At 49.3% G+C, this 19093-nt stretch overlaps 2 protein-coding genes across 3 annotated transcripts in view; one reads left to right on the plus strand and one right to left on the minus strand.

The window, feature by feature from the left end:
• The window catches only part of LOC110488045 (ribosome biogenesis protein bop1), a 179859-nt gene that overhangs the window by 55131 nt on the left and 105635 nt on the right, over positions 1 to 19093 (plus strand). The gene's annotated exons all lie outside the window — the stretch shown is intronic.
• Positions 1943 to 12274, minus strand: scxa (scleraxis bHLH transcription factor a). The gene is made up of 2 exons (XM_021560015.3): positions 8043 to 12274; positions 1943 to 2760 (listed from the first exon to the last, which is right to left on the minus strand). The coding sequence occupies exons 1-2, from the start codon at positions 8634 to 8636 to the stop codon at positions 2722 to 2724; spliced, it is 633 nt and encodes a 210-aa protein (XP_021415690.1). The 5' UTR covers positions 8637 to 12274; the 3' UTR covers positions 1943 to 2721.

Here is a 19093-nt window from a genome sequence, read left to right on the forward strand (position 1 = left end):
CTGAAGAGACAGACCGACCAACGTCACCATTTCCAACACTATAGGTAGTTTGAGATGGTACTTTCTGGTGTTAATCTGTACGGTGGGTTTCACGTCACTTGGTCGAGACAGCAAAGCAAGACATTACCTCTGTACTCTCGCTCTTTGCAAGACACAGAGGAACAGACAGTATTTTTACTTGGAAGTGTAATAGGTAAAAACCATGTTCGTTTAACCTTGAAATAGTCAAATTCTGCCGCCCATCCATTTGCATTCACGTCCCAGTGTTGATCTCACAATCTGAGTTGGAGTGAATTCCAGATTTCCCTATACTAAGGAACATTGGCATCCTCTTAATTCAAATTTCTGCATTTTACGCAAATCCCGTATTCTTCTTGAAAGAGTTTTTCTATGACCAAGTCACGGATCTGACAAAGTAATTTGTTACTTATCAACAGAACACTTGAGTTCATGGTTATAGTGTACTGTAGTGTACTAAACATTACATGGCAAATATTTTAGTTTCCATTAGAAATAGAGGTTAGTGGGTTTGTCCACGTTGTCGTGAATGAAGGGCAAAAGAGCAGCTAGCCTCGCTCCCAGTGGTTGTGAACATTTCCACATTTGGTTTCCACCGCTGCCTGTGACAGGGCTGATGGGTGAGTGTGATAGCAAGGGCCAACCACGAGACCTGGCCCCAGCAGGAGGCAGCCCTGGTGGGGGGAAAGAGAGGAGGGAGAAGGGGGTGGCCTGGAGGTCAGGGAGTAGTGGACACAGTTCTGGCCGAGAGAGGAACAGTGTTTGGGTTAGCTAAAATGCAAATGTCTTTGACAAGCTGTATCCCACCTAGACATGGCCAGGGACAGGGGGAGGAATTCCAGAGGTGTGCAGGATTCCTTTTCCTACCAGACAGGTTGGTCGGGTCTAGGGGACAGTGTTGGGGCTGCGGGGACAGTGTGGTGGCTGGGAAGAGAATGGTCTGGGCCGGGGGACAGCGTGGGGGCTGGGTGGAGAATGGTCTGGGCCGGGGGACAGCGTGGGGGCTGGGTGGAGAATGGTCTGGGCCGGGGGACAGCGTGGGGGCTGGGTGGAGAATGGTCTGGGCCGGGGGACAGCGTGGAGGCTGGGTGGAGAATGGTCTGGGCCGGGGGACAGCGTGGAGGCTGGGTGGAGAATGGTCTGGGCTGAGGGACAGCGTGGGGGCTGGGGGTAGAATGGTCTGGGCTGAGTGACAGGCTGCGGCAGGCAGCCTGGAGCCCTGTACCTGCAGATCCAAACATCCCCAGCTGAGCCTCGCAGCTGCTCCTTAAAAGGTCCCGACCGACGAGGGCCTGCCATACACCCAAACTCAGCCGCGACCAACGATGCCCAAACTCATCCCTGGAACCCTCCCCCTCAGTGTGTTCGTAGTAAGCGACTGTCTCTACAGAATGTCTTAGCTGTACTCTTCAAAGCACTGAAGAGAATACTGCATATATCATCTGGCTGATTCTGAAAAAAAAACAAGTTTTGTAATTTGAGTTGTTGAGGCCTTTACTGGCCACTTTTTTTGTTGGTCACAGTTGACTGAGTTCAATAGTTGCAATATGAGATTTCTTGTGAATATGGAAGAAACTAGATGCTGTCTCAAATCGACAGTCCCTTTTTTAGTTACATCTAGTAAATGAAGGGTTTGAGTGAACAGCTGTGTGTGTGTGAGTAATGAAGTGTGGTAAAGATGGCAATCTAGCTGGACAGCGCGAGATGATCAACTTGTGGTTTGTTCCTTATCACACCTCACTGTGTTTTTATAGCTGTTTGTATACCTGATTTGGTCATGATCAAAAACCTCGGAAATAAAACTGGAAGAAATATCATATTTATCAGCAGACTGAAAAACACATTGAAATTTAAGTACTTTCTTTTTCACTGGGAATTGCAAAATAACAATAAAATAAAAGAATCTTACCTGTTTGAAATAAACTTAATTAATTCATAAGCATATTTATTTAGACATGAATTTGAACAGATTCTTACAAATATTGTACAGAACATCAAATTACATAAGACAGAATGCTGAGGATTTATCTTCAGGAGAAAGGCAGTTGTCTGTCGGGGTAGAAACTCCCTGACCACAAAACCCAGTTACATTTGAAGTGAAAGCTGTGTTATATATTTGGCTTGTGGAACAGTTTGCTTACTTTCCGGCAAGTAGCCTGATACAGTCAACCATGGGTTCCAGTTTTGCCTGCCCTTTCCATTACAACCCCCCTTACCACAGCCCTTTTAGTTCCACCGTGGCTCATCTGAGTCCTTACCGACTGTCTGGGTGTCTGTCTCATGCAGAGAGGGTTGTGGTTATTACGTTTCATATGCAGACGTTCTCAGGTAAAGAAAAGATGAGAGCAATGTTATTTTTGTGTGTTTCTTTTTCATCTCCCTGTTCAAGTCTTTGAGAGATCATGGAATGGAGAAGTGGTGAATGTTTTTAAGAGGGATGATTATTCTCGATCTCCTCTTTGAATCCGGGCATGCTTCCATTGTCCAAGAAGTTCCAGTCTCTTTCCATCCAAAAATGATTACCTCGTCAGAAACTACACTTAGCATCTCAGTTCAGATTTTTTTTGGGGGGACGGGGGGTTATAATTAAATACAGGTTTTGATTTATGTACACCTTTAAGAATGTCACGTTTCTGGTCCACAGTTCTGGTTCATATGTTGTGCTCATCAAGGCAGTTTCTTCCCTCTGTCGTCCTCCAGATATTAACTTCTTAGAGCAGTTTTCCTGTCTCTGTCTTTGCTCTGAAAGAAAGAGTGAAAAAAAGTTAACATTTTCTAGTAGGCTATTAATAGTAAAAAAAAAAATACTAAACACTTTGTGAAAATACATTTCCAAGACGGATTCTATCCCAATCTTAACTATTTTACAATGCTTCTTATTGATGAGGTAGCGTAAGTAAAGGAAAATAAAATAGTTTGTCTGACATTAACCCTTTGAGTGAGTGCGCTGCTCTCGCCTGTCAGACTAGTTCTATTCTTCTAACCCACTGGTCCAGCCTGCAGTGGAGGCTGCCTGGAGGCCTTTGTAGACTGAGGATGTGTGAAGTCTGTGTGGACTAGGGAGGTATGATGTCGACTGGTCTGGGGCTTGTGGGCTGTAGCATGGCCATGGGGGAGGCTCATGTTTTCTCCTCTCACCATACACTGAGTGGCAGAACTAGCATTAGGACACCTGGCTCACATTGTGCTCCCTACGGATTAACCCAGAGACCGGGAGACCAGGCCATGGAATGCCATCGTTTCCACGGCTATGTCTGACGTAGGCAGGCCCAGGCGCCCTGTCAAAACACTCGTCTCCAATTGATGAGGTCAGACGGTCTCTTGAAAACGGGCCAGGAACTTTTTTTATTTTCTTTGGTTTATTGTTTTTGTTCAGTGCCACTTTAAAGTCCCATTCGTCGGCTCCAGGGATCACTTACACCCGACTAATAGGATTTTTGTTTAACATTTGTTTTTCATATCCTGTATAACACATTGTAAAGATGTATAGGGCTAATTCCGCAGCAGCTGAAACCAAATGTGAAGGCTTTTCTGATTGAACTCACACCTTTTTCTTTTCTTTTTAAAGCTTCCACCACTTGCTTATACAGCATCTAATTACATGGGAAGACTTTTGTTGTTTTTATAAACATATCACAACATATTACATTTCCACAGACACAGAAGCCGATGTGTGTTTTTATTCTCTCCTCAGGCTTCATTCTTTAGGCAAATATTTGGTTTGGTTTCGGCCGGACAGGTAACGTTGGCAGATTGGTTCAAGATTACAATGGAGGCACTTGTCAGCTTTGTGTGTGTGTGTGTGCACGCGCAGGGGTGAGTGGATTTTCAGACGTAACTTGAGCCCTAACGGAAGATTCATCTGTTTGGGTTATTAAATGCAGCCTGCTTTCCTTCTGGTCATCCTAACTATTCTGAGCGTGGGTTCTTTACACCCTGTTTTGTCTGTGGACAAAAGTTGGACACAATATTACATATTCTAGAATAACTTGTTAAACAGGTGTTTGTAGGTGTGAAGTAAAAAATGTCTATGTTTTTAATCATATGGTTAAGGCTTATATTACAGTTGGACAATAGTATTTTAGATTAAAATGAAATATTAAGTTACAACAATATTCAACTAAGTGTTATTTTTAATTCTAGCGTGCTTCTCAGCATACTGTTAGTTCACACTGGGTAATTTCATAATGTGTTACATGTTCACACTGATAGACTCCTTTTGCAGGGAAAAGCTTTAGTAACTTCTGTATGGCTGTAATGAAGGAACTCGAGATAATTACATAAAATATGAGCGATGTGGCTGCTTGGCTAGTGCACAGCTTTGGGACTGGCCTCTGAGGCTGTCTATACTCAATTAGTAATCTGTTGGGTTAACCCCAGCACCAGTACACAGAGGAAGCTCGCCAAGTTCTTTCCCTGCTCTCCTAGAAACTGCTGCTGCACACGTACTGTCCATTTGACTAGGGGTCGTCTGCTCCTGTGTGTCCTGTTATGCAATCCCCCTGCCATCCTTCATAACCCCTGTCTTCACCTGCTACAGCTATTAGGGAGAAAGAATGCTCCCTTCCCTAATGGACTGTGCTGAGCAGCCCCCAACGAAAGAGGGAGCTGGGGGGGGGGGTGGAACCTAAAATGTGGTTAATTTTTTGTTCTGCTCTGTCTTATGTCGTCATAATGGGGCTTTAGTTGAAGTGCACTTTTATACAGTTGATTTGCTGTCAATAGAAATGTAAAACGTTTCATGATGGTGTGTGTGTGTGTGGGGGGGGGGTGTATGTGCGTGCATGAGATGTCTAGCTTGACTGTTGCGTAGAAAATTATTTATTCCACTCCAAGCAAGGTAGAGCTGTGCCAGATGGATACAATTTTGGATTGGAAAATGTGATAAGATCACACACTTACAACACATACACACATCTGTAAGCAAATCATTTCTGTGTGTGTCCACATAAATTGGCCTCTGACTTCAGTGGCAGGAAAAAACTTGAAAAACAATAAAGAGAATTCAGAGTGAATTGACGGTCTCTCTCTGATGTCAAATCTGTGATCTTACTGATCCAATGAGTGGTAGGCTAAAAAAGAGCACCATGGGAGCACTGATTGGTTGAGTCCAACACAAGTACTAAGCTGGTGATATCATAACAGTATGCTAATTGATCAATGAAGCGTTTTTATCATATTTCCTACACTTCCGAATGCTTGTGAATGTTCTAGATCACACAACTCTCCTGTTCTTTTCAATCATCCTGTTCTCAATTTGTTCTCTGTCTGAATTGGAAACATTTTGACGTGTGTTCTACAGTACCTCAATGTGTTTCCTTTTTATTTTCCTCTTTCTTTAGCAACAATAAAGCAATGAGTCTTGGCTGAGCAATGCTTTTCACGGAGTAATGAGCGCTAAGTATGGGTAAAGAGAGCAGTGCGGTTTGGAGTGGGTCGCTTTCGCCTCTTAAAGCCTCGACTACAAAGCCGAAGCCCAATCTGTTTCGAATATCGTCCCAGCTCAGGCCTCCTATAGACAGGCCTTTAATTCAGGAGAAAAAAACTTAAACAGCCATTATCTCATTTGCTGGTTTATTCTGCCTTGCTAAAATCAATGAAATGGACGAATAGGATTGCTTCCAGTCGGGCGAATGTCCATTAGTCTCTTTTTATTGTTATTAATTGTATGACTCCTGCATCTCTGTTTCCTTCATGGTCTTTTAAAGAGCCCCTTTGTAGCAGTGAATACGTCTACGAAACATTACTAATAGGCGTTTACTTGAATCCGTTTTCGCTCCTTGGTGATGCTATAACAAGGTTGATTCAGATATTGTTCACGGTGAGCTTGTGCTATTACACTTGAAAGTTGAGCATATTTTTGTCTTCGATTTGTCCAGAGGTCAGGAGTTTTGACTCTCCAGACATGTTAATATATTAATGATGGCAGTGTAACACATCTACTGTGCAGCTCTGTTATGCTATTGAACATCTCTAGTGATGGTGTGTGTTGTGCAGAATGAGAGTCATTATATCGTATTCATGGTTTATTTAGGAAGCCAGAGGTCTGAGATGCAGCGAGGCAGGTTGTGTGTGTGTGTGGTTGACAGTGTTATTAATTGGAGCCCTAGGAAGAGCCTTAGGTCAACACAGGATGCGTGTGTAAATCGCTCAGGATGGCTCACTGACAGATTGGGGAATAGAGCAGATGTTCCCAGAATGCTTTCGATCAGAGCACGTAAGTAGCTGTTTTTATGTCTGGAGTCGTGGTACGTCTTGGTATTGGAGTCGTGGTACGTCTTGGTATTGGAGTCGTGGTACGTCTTGGTATTGGAGTCGTGGTACGTCTTGGTATTGGAGTCGTGGTACGTCTTGGTGTTGGAGTTGTGGTACGTCTTGGTGTTGGAGTCGTGGTACGTCTTGGTGTTGGAGTCGTGGTACGTCTTGGTGTTGGAGTCGTGGGACGTCTTGGTGTGGGAGTCGTGGGACGTCTTGGTGTTGGAGTCGTGGTACTTCTTGGTATTGGAGTCGTGGTACGTCTTGGTGTTGGAGTCGTGGTACGTCTTGGTGTTGGAGTCGTGGTACGTCTTGGTATTGGAGTCGTGGTACGTCTTGGTGTTGGAGTCGTGGTACGTCTTGGTGTTGGAGTCGTGGTACGTCTTGGTGTTGGAGTCGTGGTACGTCTTGGTATTGGAGTCGTGGTACGTCTTGGTGTTGGAGTCGTGGTACGTCTTGGTGTTGGAGTCGTGGTACTTCTTGGTATTGGAGTCGTGATACGTCTTGGTATTGTGTTGTTTGCTCCACTAGGAGTTAAAAGGAGTAAGTCCAGTAGGTCATTTTAGAGTTTAATCACTTAAAACACATTCTGTTCTATATACATTGTTGACTCCAGGCTTTTTCCTTTCCTCTGTGCTTTTTTCAATGAAATGAATTTTGGACAGTCTTCATGTTTTCTGAGGGTATAATACATATTGTGGTGGTGAAATGTAGTACCTAACCGAAAATGTCCCAGTGTCATGGTTGACTCTTAATTGTTAAGAGCATGTGGTGTATTCCAAGTTTGAAAGCTGCTTTGCTCTTGTGAGGTGAAATGACAGTTTCCCCCTCTCTGTTTTTTGGTTTTGTGTTGTATTTCTCATGGCTGGAGCGTGATTTACACTTTTATTTTTAATGCGACGTGGTGTTGGCTTTATGAGCCAGAATCTGCCCAGGCGTATGCTGAGGAAGAGCAGAGGACAAGGAGAGAGCGAGAGAGGGATAGATGGCGTGTTTGTATTTGGTGTGACACTTCCTTGATTAGGCTAATTTCTGTTTGCCCACGATACAGTTGGTCCCTAACTTCTCAGACCAAATAGACAATGGGACGCGCTACTGAATACAGGAAGCAAATTGAGACGTCTGAGAAAATTATCTCTGAGAGTTGGGGATTTGGGTCTTACTACTGAGAGGTTTAGTTGAAGCTGGACAACTGGGCATCCTTATCTGTCGCTGTGTCTCTGTCTGAGCACTGAGGGGCTGCTCTCTCACCCTCCAGTACAGCGGAGTGCATAGGATTCCCTTTATTCACCTCGCAAGAACAGATGATCCTAAATACATAAGGGAATAATAGATGTAGTTTTCTTGTCTAAGGGTAGCATAAGTTTGAAGCTTTTCAATCTTTTATTTGAAATCACTTAGGCTATAAGAATCATATAGCGAGGAGCCATCCAGCATGGTACTTCCTAAACAAAACGCCTTCTAATTGGATAATGCTTTACTTTAGTGCAAGGTTTCTGCATCTCTGTCGTGGGGCCCACCCCGAGTGCACGTTTTGGTTTTTGCCATAGCACTACACAGCTGATTCCAATAATGAAAGCTTGATGATGAGTTGGTTATTTCAATCAGCTGTGTAGTGCTGGGGCAAAAACCAAAACGTGCACCCAGGGTGGGCGCCACGACCGAGTTTGGGGAACCCTGCTTTAGTGGTTGGAGTCGTGGTGTTTTGTATCCTACTTGAGGCACAATGGCATATGCATGGTGTGGACGGCTGGGACAGACTAACTCACCATTTTCCTTTGGTTGCTGAGGCAGAATGTGCAGATCTGTTTAGGCTGGGAGTTCTCTGCGTCGTGGGCCGGGGATCCATGCTGATGTAAATAGTGGGCAGAGGAGGTCGCTCCAGCATGGCATGGCTGCCCGTCCCCGCATGTCTCCCCGACCAGCAGCACGTTGCCCAGGTGGGAGATGTAGCTGGACGCCAGCCGCAGCGTCTCGATCTTGGACAGCTTCCTGTCGGCTGGCTCGGTGGGGATGAGGGTCCGCAGGGCGGTGAAGGCCGTGTTCACGCTGTTGGTGCGGTCCCGTTCCCGCGCGTTGGCTGCGTTGCGCTGCCGCGGCAGCCCAGTCGTCGGAGAGATGGAGCCGTCCTGCGAGAGCAGCATCTGAGGCGGGAGCTGACCCCCTCCCAGACGCCCTGCTCCAGCACTGCCCGGCTTCCGTTTGCGGCCCCCGACTTTGATGTCATAGCCTCTGGCGTCCAGCCTGAAGGAGCGGTCGTCCGAGCCCGAGCTTTCGCTTCCATTCTCCTCGTCCTCGGACAACATGGAGATGTCTGAGTATAGGTACCGGTTGGGTGCCGGCCGCACCATGGCGAAGGACATGGTCACTGTGCTCTGCAGTTCCAACAGTCAACTAGCTCTATCTCTACTCGGGGCTTTGTTTACTGCTGTGACACCTGGACATGCATGTATAGTTCAATGATCACACAGGAAAAAGTAACAAGTGTTACCTCAGTATCTCTCTCTAAATCCTTTGACTCCGATGCACTCCAATCCAGTATGGCGTGGTTCCTCTCTCATTAAAGTCCCATGTGGAGTTTTAACTTTCCTTTCTCTAGGTGAGAAACCAAATGGAGGAATGTCAGGTCCCACTGTGTTTCTCAGATCCTCTCAGGATACTATTTGTCTCTCTCTCTCTCTTGTTCTCTCTTTCTTGCTCTCTCCTCTCAGATCCACGTCTGCGTGGCTCCCTCAGCTCGGCTCCACGTCTGTCCCTTGCACTTTCTCTCTCTCTTTTACACTCTCTCTCCCAGTGCTCAGATCCACATGTGGTTTCTGTCTGAGAGGTTCGGTATGGTTAGGCTTTATAGCCAGTGGGAGTGTCTGGTGCTACCCCCCCCCCCCCCCTCTCTCTCCCTCCTTCCCTTCTTTTCTCCCTCTCTCCCTCCTTCACTCCGTATGCAAATGTCCCAGCTGGCTGTGGGAGCTTGGGGAGGGAGGGAGTCCAGCACAGTGTGGATCTACTATCTGCTACTATCTGCTTCCTTATTTAACCCGAGTCGGTAAAAGCCATGGAAAGAAGCTTCCGGAAACCATTGTGTGAAAGAGGGAGTCTTTTTTGTTGAAGCCCGGCTGCTCTGGGCGCTCTCTATTACTGATTAATTGTGTGTAAACTGTACGCACACAAACACTACGGGCGACCCATAAAACTCCTGCAAAGTTAAAGACCAATTAAATGTCAGCGGTTCAAAATGGGGAACCCCGTTTCTCATCTTTTTTTATTTTTCCAAATTTGTGGCATAACCCCTAACTTAACCCCAGTGCAGTCAAGCTGGGAGGTGAAGGCTCTTACTTAGCTAGAAAATGTAACATCATCCCACTCTTCCTCATCAGTGTTTCCCACCCAATGACAGAGTGAGATTCTTCAGAGGTTTACTTGGGGAGTTTAGGACTAACCCCCACAACAAGACTGATGCTGTCATGTTGTCTACATTGGTTCCATCACTCTGGGGAGTGAGTTGTCTTTCACTTTCGTGTTCCTCCTTTAACCCAGACTGGATCCATTTAGTCATGCTGCTCAAACCAAAAATAAACTAAATGTGGTCCAGAGGGACAATACGTCAGGTAGTAGTTAAGCACACCTGTTTGTTACTGAATCATCCTGTGGCAGAAAGACAAATGGAAGAACCGTTCTGAAGACTCTGTTAGGTTTGCAGATCCAGTGTATGACAGATGTTGGCCTTACTGTTTGTGTTATTGGACGTTGACGACGCTTGATGTTTCCACATTACGGAAAGCGACTTGATCTCCCTTAAGTCAATTCTTAATGTTCAGGAAGCCCCTGAGATTGTTTCTGTTGACGGTGATATATGTTCTCTGTGCCTGACACCAGACGGGCATTAAACAGATTGTTCTTCTAGCATGAAGATGGTCAATTACTCAGTGCTGTACGTAACGTTTACATTCAGACTGGGACAGCGTGTCAGGGCTGACAGGATAATTCTCATAGGTTTAGAAAATGTTTGTTACCTAACATTAACTTTGGATGTGCCCAACAAACTCTTTCCCAGGGGTATCAGCAACGTGCTTTTAATTGGTTGAAAGAATATTCAACTAATTTCACTGGCCACGTGCAATTACCTATGAAGTCCTTCAAATGACAAACCAAACATTCTAATCCCGACTGAAAATTCTAAAATGTGTGACCAGTCCTCTATTCCTCTCTGTATAATTCATCATCTTCATACCGGTACGTCAGATCATTTAATGATGTGGTCGTCTTTTGGTCCCTCCCTGGTTTGAACCGATTGAGCCTGTAATGTTAGACTCCTAGTCACATCATTAGGAAGAGGCTAACAGGCCCATAGAGTACAGGCCGTTTCCAGGAAGGATGTCGGCCTGGAGCTCCTGTATATTTCTCTTGTCATCTTCCCCATTAGTTAGAATTGGGACCGGAGTACCGTCCCATACTGGTTGGACTCCTACTAAGCGTACAATATAGCCCACCTGTAAATAACCATCCATTTTAAATATTACTTTTTATAAATGTGATTAGGTTTAGTTAAGATGACACAAAATAGCCTTGTTAGCATTTTGGCTAATACTATAGTTAATTGTTTTCTCAATGTCACTGGTAAGTGAACTCGTCTTAACAAGGTTGGGACATAAAATGGCATATTTAAAGCCTGCACATTCTTATCCACTCATGAATTCTTTGAGATCTTGTCTCTTCTAATAGATGGAAGGAAAAGTCCTTGATTTCTTTATTATAATGAAATGGGATGTTTGGATTTGTTTTATTTGCAGCATTAAATCATTAGTGAGATTATAAATGCGATAGTAGTGAAATAATGTTTTCCTCAAGTCAAAACATGTCCTCCGATTATCTTCTTCCAAATACACTTTTCCTCCTCTTATTCTTTCTCGGTCGACTCAATTGGATTCAAATCTTGAGTTGTCTGAATTCATTTTTATTTCCTTGTGAAACCAATTTTGAAATAGGATGGATTTAACAGTCGGTGTTTTATAATGCTCTTAGCAGACCAAGTATACATTTGCCCTCAACGGCTAAAATGCACTCATTAGACTTATTCCATGTGTAAGTCAATGACACTTATTTGTCCTTTCTCACTCCATGCAATGGATTTTATTGACAGCGACATGTTGGACAGTGGGTCCCCAAACAAGCAAGGCTGTAAATCACCTCAGTTTTGTACACACATTTTTCAGTGCTAAATGTTTGATTATTTTTACAGTAAAGAGAGATGGATACCATTTATTCAGATTGCTGAATGCATCTTTTAATCCTCTTGATGGATTCAGTGTTTGGAAATGGCAGTCGATGAACTAGGCTGCATCAGGTCAAATGCATCTGGTCTGACTACAGTCAACTGTACTATATGATTCATGACTAACTCAGTTCAGAAGTTTCTCTTTTGAAATACAATCCATGATCTCTTCTTAGGGTTGAGCTAATGCCCACCTTTCCTTGCTATTACAGCCGGCAGGCCATTTCTCTGGCAGCAGTTAATTAACAATGGGAGGAATCGGCTCATAACATGACAGCACTCATTAAGAGGTTCCTCTTCTTCAGATGTCTCGTTTTGTTACCTCATAAATGCTGACATGGAGAGTAACAGATGACGATGCTTGTTATCTTCCTGTCAGAGCGGCCAGCCCACTCCTTCCTCCCACCTTATAGGGGAAATGCATCCAGTCTGACATCTGACAGTCATTAGCTCCTTATAACTTCCACGGTGCGACATCTAATCCAGTTCTCCATCTGGGGAAAGCACTTTCTCAACCTCCTCCCCTCTTCCCTCCGTCCCTCTATCCAGACACCAGCCCTCTTGCGTGGGTTTGTCTCAGGCCATACTCCTGTTAAGTCTGATACGACTCCCACTGTCCCCCGTGCCGGACCACAAACGGCCAATCAGAGAGGAGGCTTAGACTAGTCCAGGCTGCCCGGTGGGATAAGTTCTCGCTCACTCCCTCACTCCCTCACTCTCTCCCACTCCCTCGCTCTCGCCTGCCCGCTCACTCCCTCGCTCTCTCTCGCTCTCTCTCGCTCCCTCGCTCCCTCGCTCTCTCTCGCTCCCTCTCTCTCTCTCTCTCTCTCCCTCTCTCTCTCTCTCTCTCTCTCTCTCTCTCTCTCTCTCTCTCTCTCTCTCTCTCTCTCTCTCTCTCTCTCTCTCGCTCGCTCGCTCTCTCTCTCGCTCGCTCTCTCGCTCGCTCGCTCGCTCGCTCTCTCTCTCTCCCTCGCTCTCTCTCCCTCGCTCTCTCTCCCTCGCTCTCTCTCCCTCGCTCTCTCTCCCTCGCTCTCTCTCCCTCGCTCTCTCTCCCTCGCTCTCTCTCCCTCGCTCTCTCTCCCTCGCCCTCTCTCGCTCGCCCTCTCTCGCTCCCTTGCTCTCTCTCGCTCGCTTGCTCTCTCTCGCTCCCTTGCTCTCTCTCGCTCCCTTGCTCTCTCTCGCTCCCTTGCTCTCTCTCGCTCCCTTGCTCTCTCTCGCTCCCTTGCTCTCTCTCGCTCCCTTGCTCTCTCTCGCTCCCTTGCTCTCTCTCGCTCCCTTGCTCTCTCTCGCTCCCTTGCTCTCTCTCGCTCCCTTGCTCTCTCTCGCTCCCTCGCTCTCTCGCTCGCTCCCTCGCTCTCTCTCGCTCGCTCCCTCGCTCTCGCTCGCTCGCTCTCTCTCTCTCGCTCCCTCGCTCTCTCTCGCTCTCTCTCTCTCCCTCGCTCGCTCTCTCTCCCTCGCTCTCTCTCCCTCGCTCTCTCTCCCTCGCTCTCTCTCCCTCGCTCTCTCTCCCTCGCTCTCTCTCCCTCGCTCTCTCTCCCTCGCTCTCTCTCCCTCGCTCTCTCTCCCTCGCTCTCTCTCCCTCGCTCTCTCTCCCTCGCTCTCTCCCTCGCTCTCTCTCCCTCGCTCTCTCTCCCTCGCTCTCTCCCCCTCGCTCTCTCTCCCTCGCTCTCTCTCCCTCGCTCTCTCTCCCTCGCTCTCTCTCCCTCGCTCTCTCTCCCTCGCTCTCTCTCCCTCGCTCTCTCTCTCTCCCTCGCTCTCTCTCTCTCCCTCGCTCTCTCTCCCTCGCTCTCTCTCTCTCCCTCGCTCTCTCTCTCTCCCTCGCTCTCTCTCTCTCCCTCGCTCTCTCTCCCTCGCTCTCTCTCTCTCCCTCGCTCTCTCTCCCTCGCTCGCTCTCCCTCGCTCGCTCTCTCTCCCTCGCTCTCTCTCCCTCGCTCTCTCTCCCTCGCTCTCTCTCCCTCGCTCTCTCTCCCTCGCTCTCTCTCCCTCGCTCTCTCTCCCTCGCTCTCTCTCCCTCGCTCTCTCTCCCTCGCTCTCTCTCGCTCCCTCGCTCTCTCTCCCTCGCTCTCTCTCTCTCCCTCGCTCTCTCTCTCTCCCTCGCTCTCTCTCTCCCCCTCGCTCTCTCTCTCTCCCTCGCTCTCTCTCTCTCCCTCGCTCTCTCTCTCTCCCTCGCTCTCTCTCTCTCCCTCGCTCTCTCTCTCTCCCTCGCTCTCTCTCGCTCCCTTGCTCTCTCTCGCTCCCTTGCTCTCTCTCGCTCGCTCTCTCTCTCGCTCGCTCTCGCTCTCTCTCTCTCGCTCCCTCGCTCTCTCCCTCGCTCTCTCTCTCTCGCTCCCTCGCTCTCTCTCTCGCTCCCTCGCTCTCTCTCTCGCTCCCTCGCTCTCTCGCTCTCTCGCTCTCTCTCCCTCTCGCTCCCTCGCTCTCGCTCTCGCTCCCTCGCTCTCTCTCTCTCTCCCTCGCTCTCTCTCTCCCTCCCTCGCTCTCTCCCTTGCTCTCTCTCTCGCTCCCTCGCTCTCTCTCTCCCTCCTTCGCTCGCTCTCCCCCTCCCGCTCGCTCGCTCGCTCGCTCGCTCGCTCTCTCCCTCCTTCGCTCGCTCTCCCCCTCCCTCCCTCCTTCGCTCGCTCTCCCCCTCCCTCCCTCCTTCGCTCGCTCTCCCCCTCCCTCCCTCCTTCGCTCGCTCTCCCCCTCCCTCCCTCCTTCGCTCGCTCTCTCCCCCTCCTTCGCTCGCTCGCTCTCCCCCTCCTTCGCTCGCGCACTCTCTCTCGCTCCACCGCACACTCTCTCTCGCACTCACTCGCACTCCCTCGCTCTCTCTCTCGCACTCCCTCGCTCTCTCTCTCGCACTCCCTCGCTCTCTCTCTCGCACTCCCTCGCTCTCTCTCTCGCACTCCCTCGCTCTCTCTCTCGCACTCCCTCGCTCTCTCTCTCGCACTCCCTCGCTCTCTCTCTCGCACTCCCTCGCTCTCTCTCTCGCACTTCCTCGCTCTCTCTCTCGCACTCTCGCTCTCTCTCTCTCCCTCGCTCGCTCTCTCTCCCTCGCTCGCTCTCTCTCACTCGCTCGCTCGCTCTCTCTCACTCCCTCGCGCTCCCACCCTCTCTCGCGCTCCCACCCTCTCTCGCGCTCCCTCCCTCTCTCGCGCTCCCTCCCTCTCTCGCGCTCCCTCCCTCTCTCGCGCTCCCTCCCTCTCTCGCGCTCCCTCCCTCTCTCGCGCTCCCTCCCTCTCTCGCGCTCCCTCCCTCTCTCGCGCTCCCTCTCTCGCTCTGCTCTCCCTCCCTCTCTCGCTCTGCTCTCCCTCCCTCCCTCTCTAGCTCTGCTCTCCCTCTCGCTCCGCTCTCCCTCTCGCTCCGCTCTCCCTCTCACTCCCTCCTTCACTCCGCTCCCCCTTTCTCCCTCCGTCTGCTCCCCCTCTCTCCGCTCTCCCTCCCTCTCTCGCTCTGCTCTCCCTCCCTCTCGCTCCGCTCTCCCTCTCCCTCCCTCCCTCGCTCCCTCTCCCTCCCCCTCTCGCTCCGCTCCCCCTCTCCCTCCCTCCCTCGCTCCCTCTCCCTCCCCCTCTCGCTCCGCTCCCCCCCTCTCGCTCCGCTCCCCCCCTCTCGCTCCGCTCCCCCCCTCTCGCTCTGCTCTCCCTCCCTCGCTCTCTCCCGCTCCCGCGCTCTCCCGCTCCCGCGCTCTCTCTCTCGCTCCCTCGCTCTCCCACTCCCGCACTCTCTCTCTCGCTCCCCCACTCCCGCACTCTCTCTCGCTCCCTCGCTCTCCCACTCCCGCACTCTCTCTCTCGCTCCCTCGCTCTCCCACTCCCGCACTCTCTCTCTCGCTCCCTCGTGCTCTTTCTCTCTCGCTCCCCCCCTCCCGCTCCGCTCCCCCCCTCTCGCTCTGCTGCCCCCCTCTCGCTCTGCTGCCCCCCTCTCGCTCTGCTGCCCCCCTCTCGCTCTGCTGCCCCCCTCTCGCTCTGCTGCCCCCCTCTCGCTCTGCTGCCCCCCTCTCGCTCTGCTGCCCCCCTCTCGCTCTGCTCCCCCCCTCTCGCTCTGCTCCCCCCTCTCTCGCTCTGCTCCCCCCTCTCCCGCTCTGCTCCCCCCTCTCCCGCTCTGCTCTCCCCTCTCCCGCTCTGCTCTCCCCTCTCCCGCTCTGCTCTCCCTCTGCTCTCCCTCTCTCGCTCTGCTCTCCCTCTGCTCTCCCTCTCTCGCTCTGCTCTCCCTCTCTCGCCCTGCTCTCCCTCTGCTCTCCCTCTCTCGCTCTGCTCTCCCTCGCTCTCTCTCGCTCCCTCGCTCTCCCACTCCCGCACTCTCTCTCTCGCTCCCTCGCTCCCGCACTCTCTCTCTCGCTCTCCCACTCCCGCACTCTCTCTCTCTCTCCCTCGCTCTCCCACTCCCGCACTCTCTCTCTTGCTCCCTCGTGCTCTTTCTCTCTCGCTCCCTCGCTCTCCCACTCCCGCACTCTCTCTCTCTCACTCCCTCGAGCTCTTTCTCTCTTGCTCCCCCACTCCCGCACTCTCTCTCTCGCTCCCTCGTGCTCTTTCTCTCTCGCGCTCTCTTTCCCTCTCGCTCCCTCGCGCTCTCTTTCACTCTCGCTCTCTCCCTCTCATCCCTCTCACTCCCTTGCGCTCTCTCACTCCCTTGCGCTCTCTCACTCCCTTGCGCTTTCTCACTCCCTTGCGCTTTCTCACTCCCTCGCGCTCTCTCACTCCTTCGCGCTCTCTCATTTTCCCTCGTGCCCTCTCACTCCCTCACGCTCCCTCTCACTCCCTCACGCTCTCTCACTCCCTCACGCTCTCACTCCCTCACGCTCACTCGCTCCCTCTCACTCCCTCACGCTCCCTCGCTCCCTCTCACTCCCTCACGCTCCCTCGTTCCCTCACGCTCCCTCGCTCCCTCTCACTCCCTCGCTCCCTCTCACTCCCTCGCTCCCTTTCTCTCTCATCCCTCGCTCCCCTGCTCTCGCTCCGCTCTCCCTCCCTCCCTCTCGCTCCGCTCTCCCTCCCTCTCTCGCTCTCCCTCCCTCGCTCTCTCTCACTGCCTCAATTTCTCCCTCGCGCTCTCCCACTCCCTCGCACGCTCTCCCACTCCCTCGCGCGCTCTCCCACTCCCTATCGCTCCCTCGCGCTCTCTCACTCCCTCGCGCTCTCTCGCTCCCTCGTTCTTTCTCGTTCTCGCCCTCTTGCTCCCTCGTTCTTTCTCGTTCTCGCCCTCTCGCTCCCTCTCGCATGTTCTCGCCCCCTCTCGTTCTCTCTCGCGCGTTCTCGCTCTGTCTGTCATGCGGACCTGGGGGCGTTTCTGGCCTGGACGGGCCAGGGCTGAGAAATGCTCAGGCTCAGTACTCCTCCTAATGCAACCCAGACGACATAGCGGCGAGAGCAGCTGCGCTTATAAAACAAAGTACAGAGTGGGACGGTGGAGAACCTGTTAGGCTCACAACAAACCATGACTTAAATTAATTTATTCAATGGGGAGGAGGTAAGTTTAATCCCCCCCTTCCAAAAAAGAGCAAAAAATGCAATTAGCTTGGACCTTTTGTTCTTGAGTTGGAAATTGCTCACTCCGGCTTTTCCGTCGTTAAAGTGTTCCTTTCTTACCCGTTTCCCTTTTTTTATGGTGTGTTTTCTCTCGGGTACATTTACAATGCATTAAGCATATAAACAGGCTGCTCAGTTCTGTCGGTTCAGGGGTCTAATAATAATAAGAGTGAGAGCTGGAGAAGGGGACCACATTTGGCCCTGATCATCTGTTTTGTCCAGTCACCCATGGAACACTGTGACAGTTTTGGTCAGGTAGTTTTAATCTAAAACCTGAGGCTTCGGCTGGTTTTGAGACCCCCAACCTTTTTAATGTTTTTAGATCTCAGAAATTATTTTTCTCACAGGAAGTAAATTAATTCAATTAATTAATTTATCTGCAGAATTTCTTGTGGAGCTCTCAAGAGCAGTAGTGGTGGTGCGTGGGTAAAATCATAAGGGAAGCCAATCCAGGGAGTAAAAAGCCATATTACAACCTATGTGTTGTGATAATTGCGTTGTTTGTTCTATAACCTGTTAGTTCATGCGCCTTGACGTCATTATATATAGGCCTAAGGCCGAGACAATAAGAAGACACAGTGAATAATTTCAGCCACACCTTTGTTTCATCACAAAACCAGAGAGCAACATCTGTCTGGTGAAGTCCACAAAACATATTGCATGTAACAAACAGTTACATGACCTACAGCAGGGTCAATGTTTCCAACATTTTTGGACTACTAAACAACTATTGATTTAGAACCATGGAGAGTTACCGCAAGTCACAAAGAAAACTGGAGCTGCCGCCACTATTCCAGCCCCATTTCAACTTTAACATTTCAACATCCTCAAATCACTTCTGCTTAGTCTAATACAGTGACAACTAAAATATACCCAAAAACAATTTATTTCAATCAACGTAAGCTATATATGATGTGGCTGTCCATGGTACGTGTGTGTGTGTGTCACCCTACTTGTATAGAAACGCCAATGCCATCCTCCTCTTTCATGTTGCCTAAACGGTATATGACTGTCATACAGCTAGTTAACATTAGCATACTACATCTAGCTACATGTTTAACTTCTGTCCGGACAGGGGCACAACAATGTATGAATTAATGGTTGGATCAGATTCGCTGTTATTATCATTGGCCAGTACGGAGAACTAAGTAAAACTACAAACTAGTAAAAGTCCAAATCCCTATCTCCATCCATGGCTAATTTAGGAAAAGGATGATTTTAGCTAGCTAGCTAGCCAATGGAGGACAGCAGCCCAACAAGATGCAACGATTTATACTTTTTTTTACTTTCAATAATAACTTTTGGCTTGTGATGTGATTGGTTTGAAGCAGGTTTTGCTTCCCTTAACTCTTTTTGGTTGGGCCAGACCGTTTGCAGCAGAGCTCACTCAGTTTAGTTCAACGCTGATAGGCTATTATTAAATGGTTTTAATTATCAAGGGAGGCCAAATGCTCGCTGGCTTCCCTTGCATTCAATGCCACGGGGGCAAAAATGCCATACTCTTTCTGACCAGACAGCATCACATAGATATGTAACACATACTGAGACAGAGGGTGCTGTTTAATTGCTTTCTCTGGTGAGATCCATTTAGTAGCCTCTTGCAAATTGAAAGACATTTATAGAACACAATTTGTTGGTAAATGTTTTAGGTAAGCCTAGCTTCCCCTGGCATCCATGAATACATGCCGCTGTTCAATAGTTAATTGAAACAAACACACAAAGCTCAGCCAAATGGCTGTCATGGATTAGTCATTAAAAACTCCCTATCGTCTTTTGGGAGATTATTTTTTTCTCTCCCGTGATTCCTGTAGCCTTACCGTTGTTCTGTCCAAACTGCAACATAATATATCTTACCAGAAGGATCTTGCTTGCTGCAGCACCAGACCCTTAAATGGACCTGAAGTAGTAGTAATGTGAAAATCTTTTCAGTGCCTGTGTTGATTTTCACGTATTATTCATGCAGGCTTCTTGGGTTTTGGATATTATTCCATGGTCATTTTCCAATTTCATTTTTCCACCAGGCTGTTAGTGGTGGCTGTAAGAGGCAACT

This window comes from Oncorhynchus mykiss, chromosome 30 (assembly GCF_057628025.1).
Source record: "Oncorhynchus mykiss isolate SJ-2025 chromosome 30, ASM5762802v1, whole genome shotgun sequence".
Classification (NCBI taxonomy): Eukaryota; Metazoa; Chordata; class Actinopteri; order Salmoniformes; family Salmonidae; genus Oncorhynchus; species Oncorhynchus mykiss.

Bases quoted from the DNA above. Each gene is read 5' to 3' on its own strand.
- scxa (XM_021560015.3), bottom strand. From the start codon at position 8,636: ATGTCCTTCGCCATGGTGCGGCCGGCACCCAACCGGTACCTATACTCA. The intron at 2,761-8,042 runs GTGAGTTAGTCT...TCTTTCTTTCAG, and splicing joins TCAGCAACCAAAGGAAAATG to AGCAAAGACAGAGACAGGAA.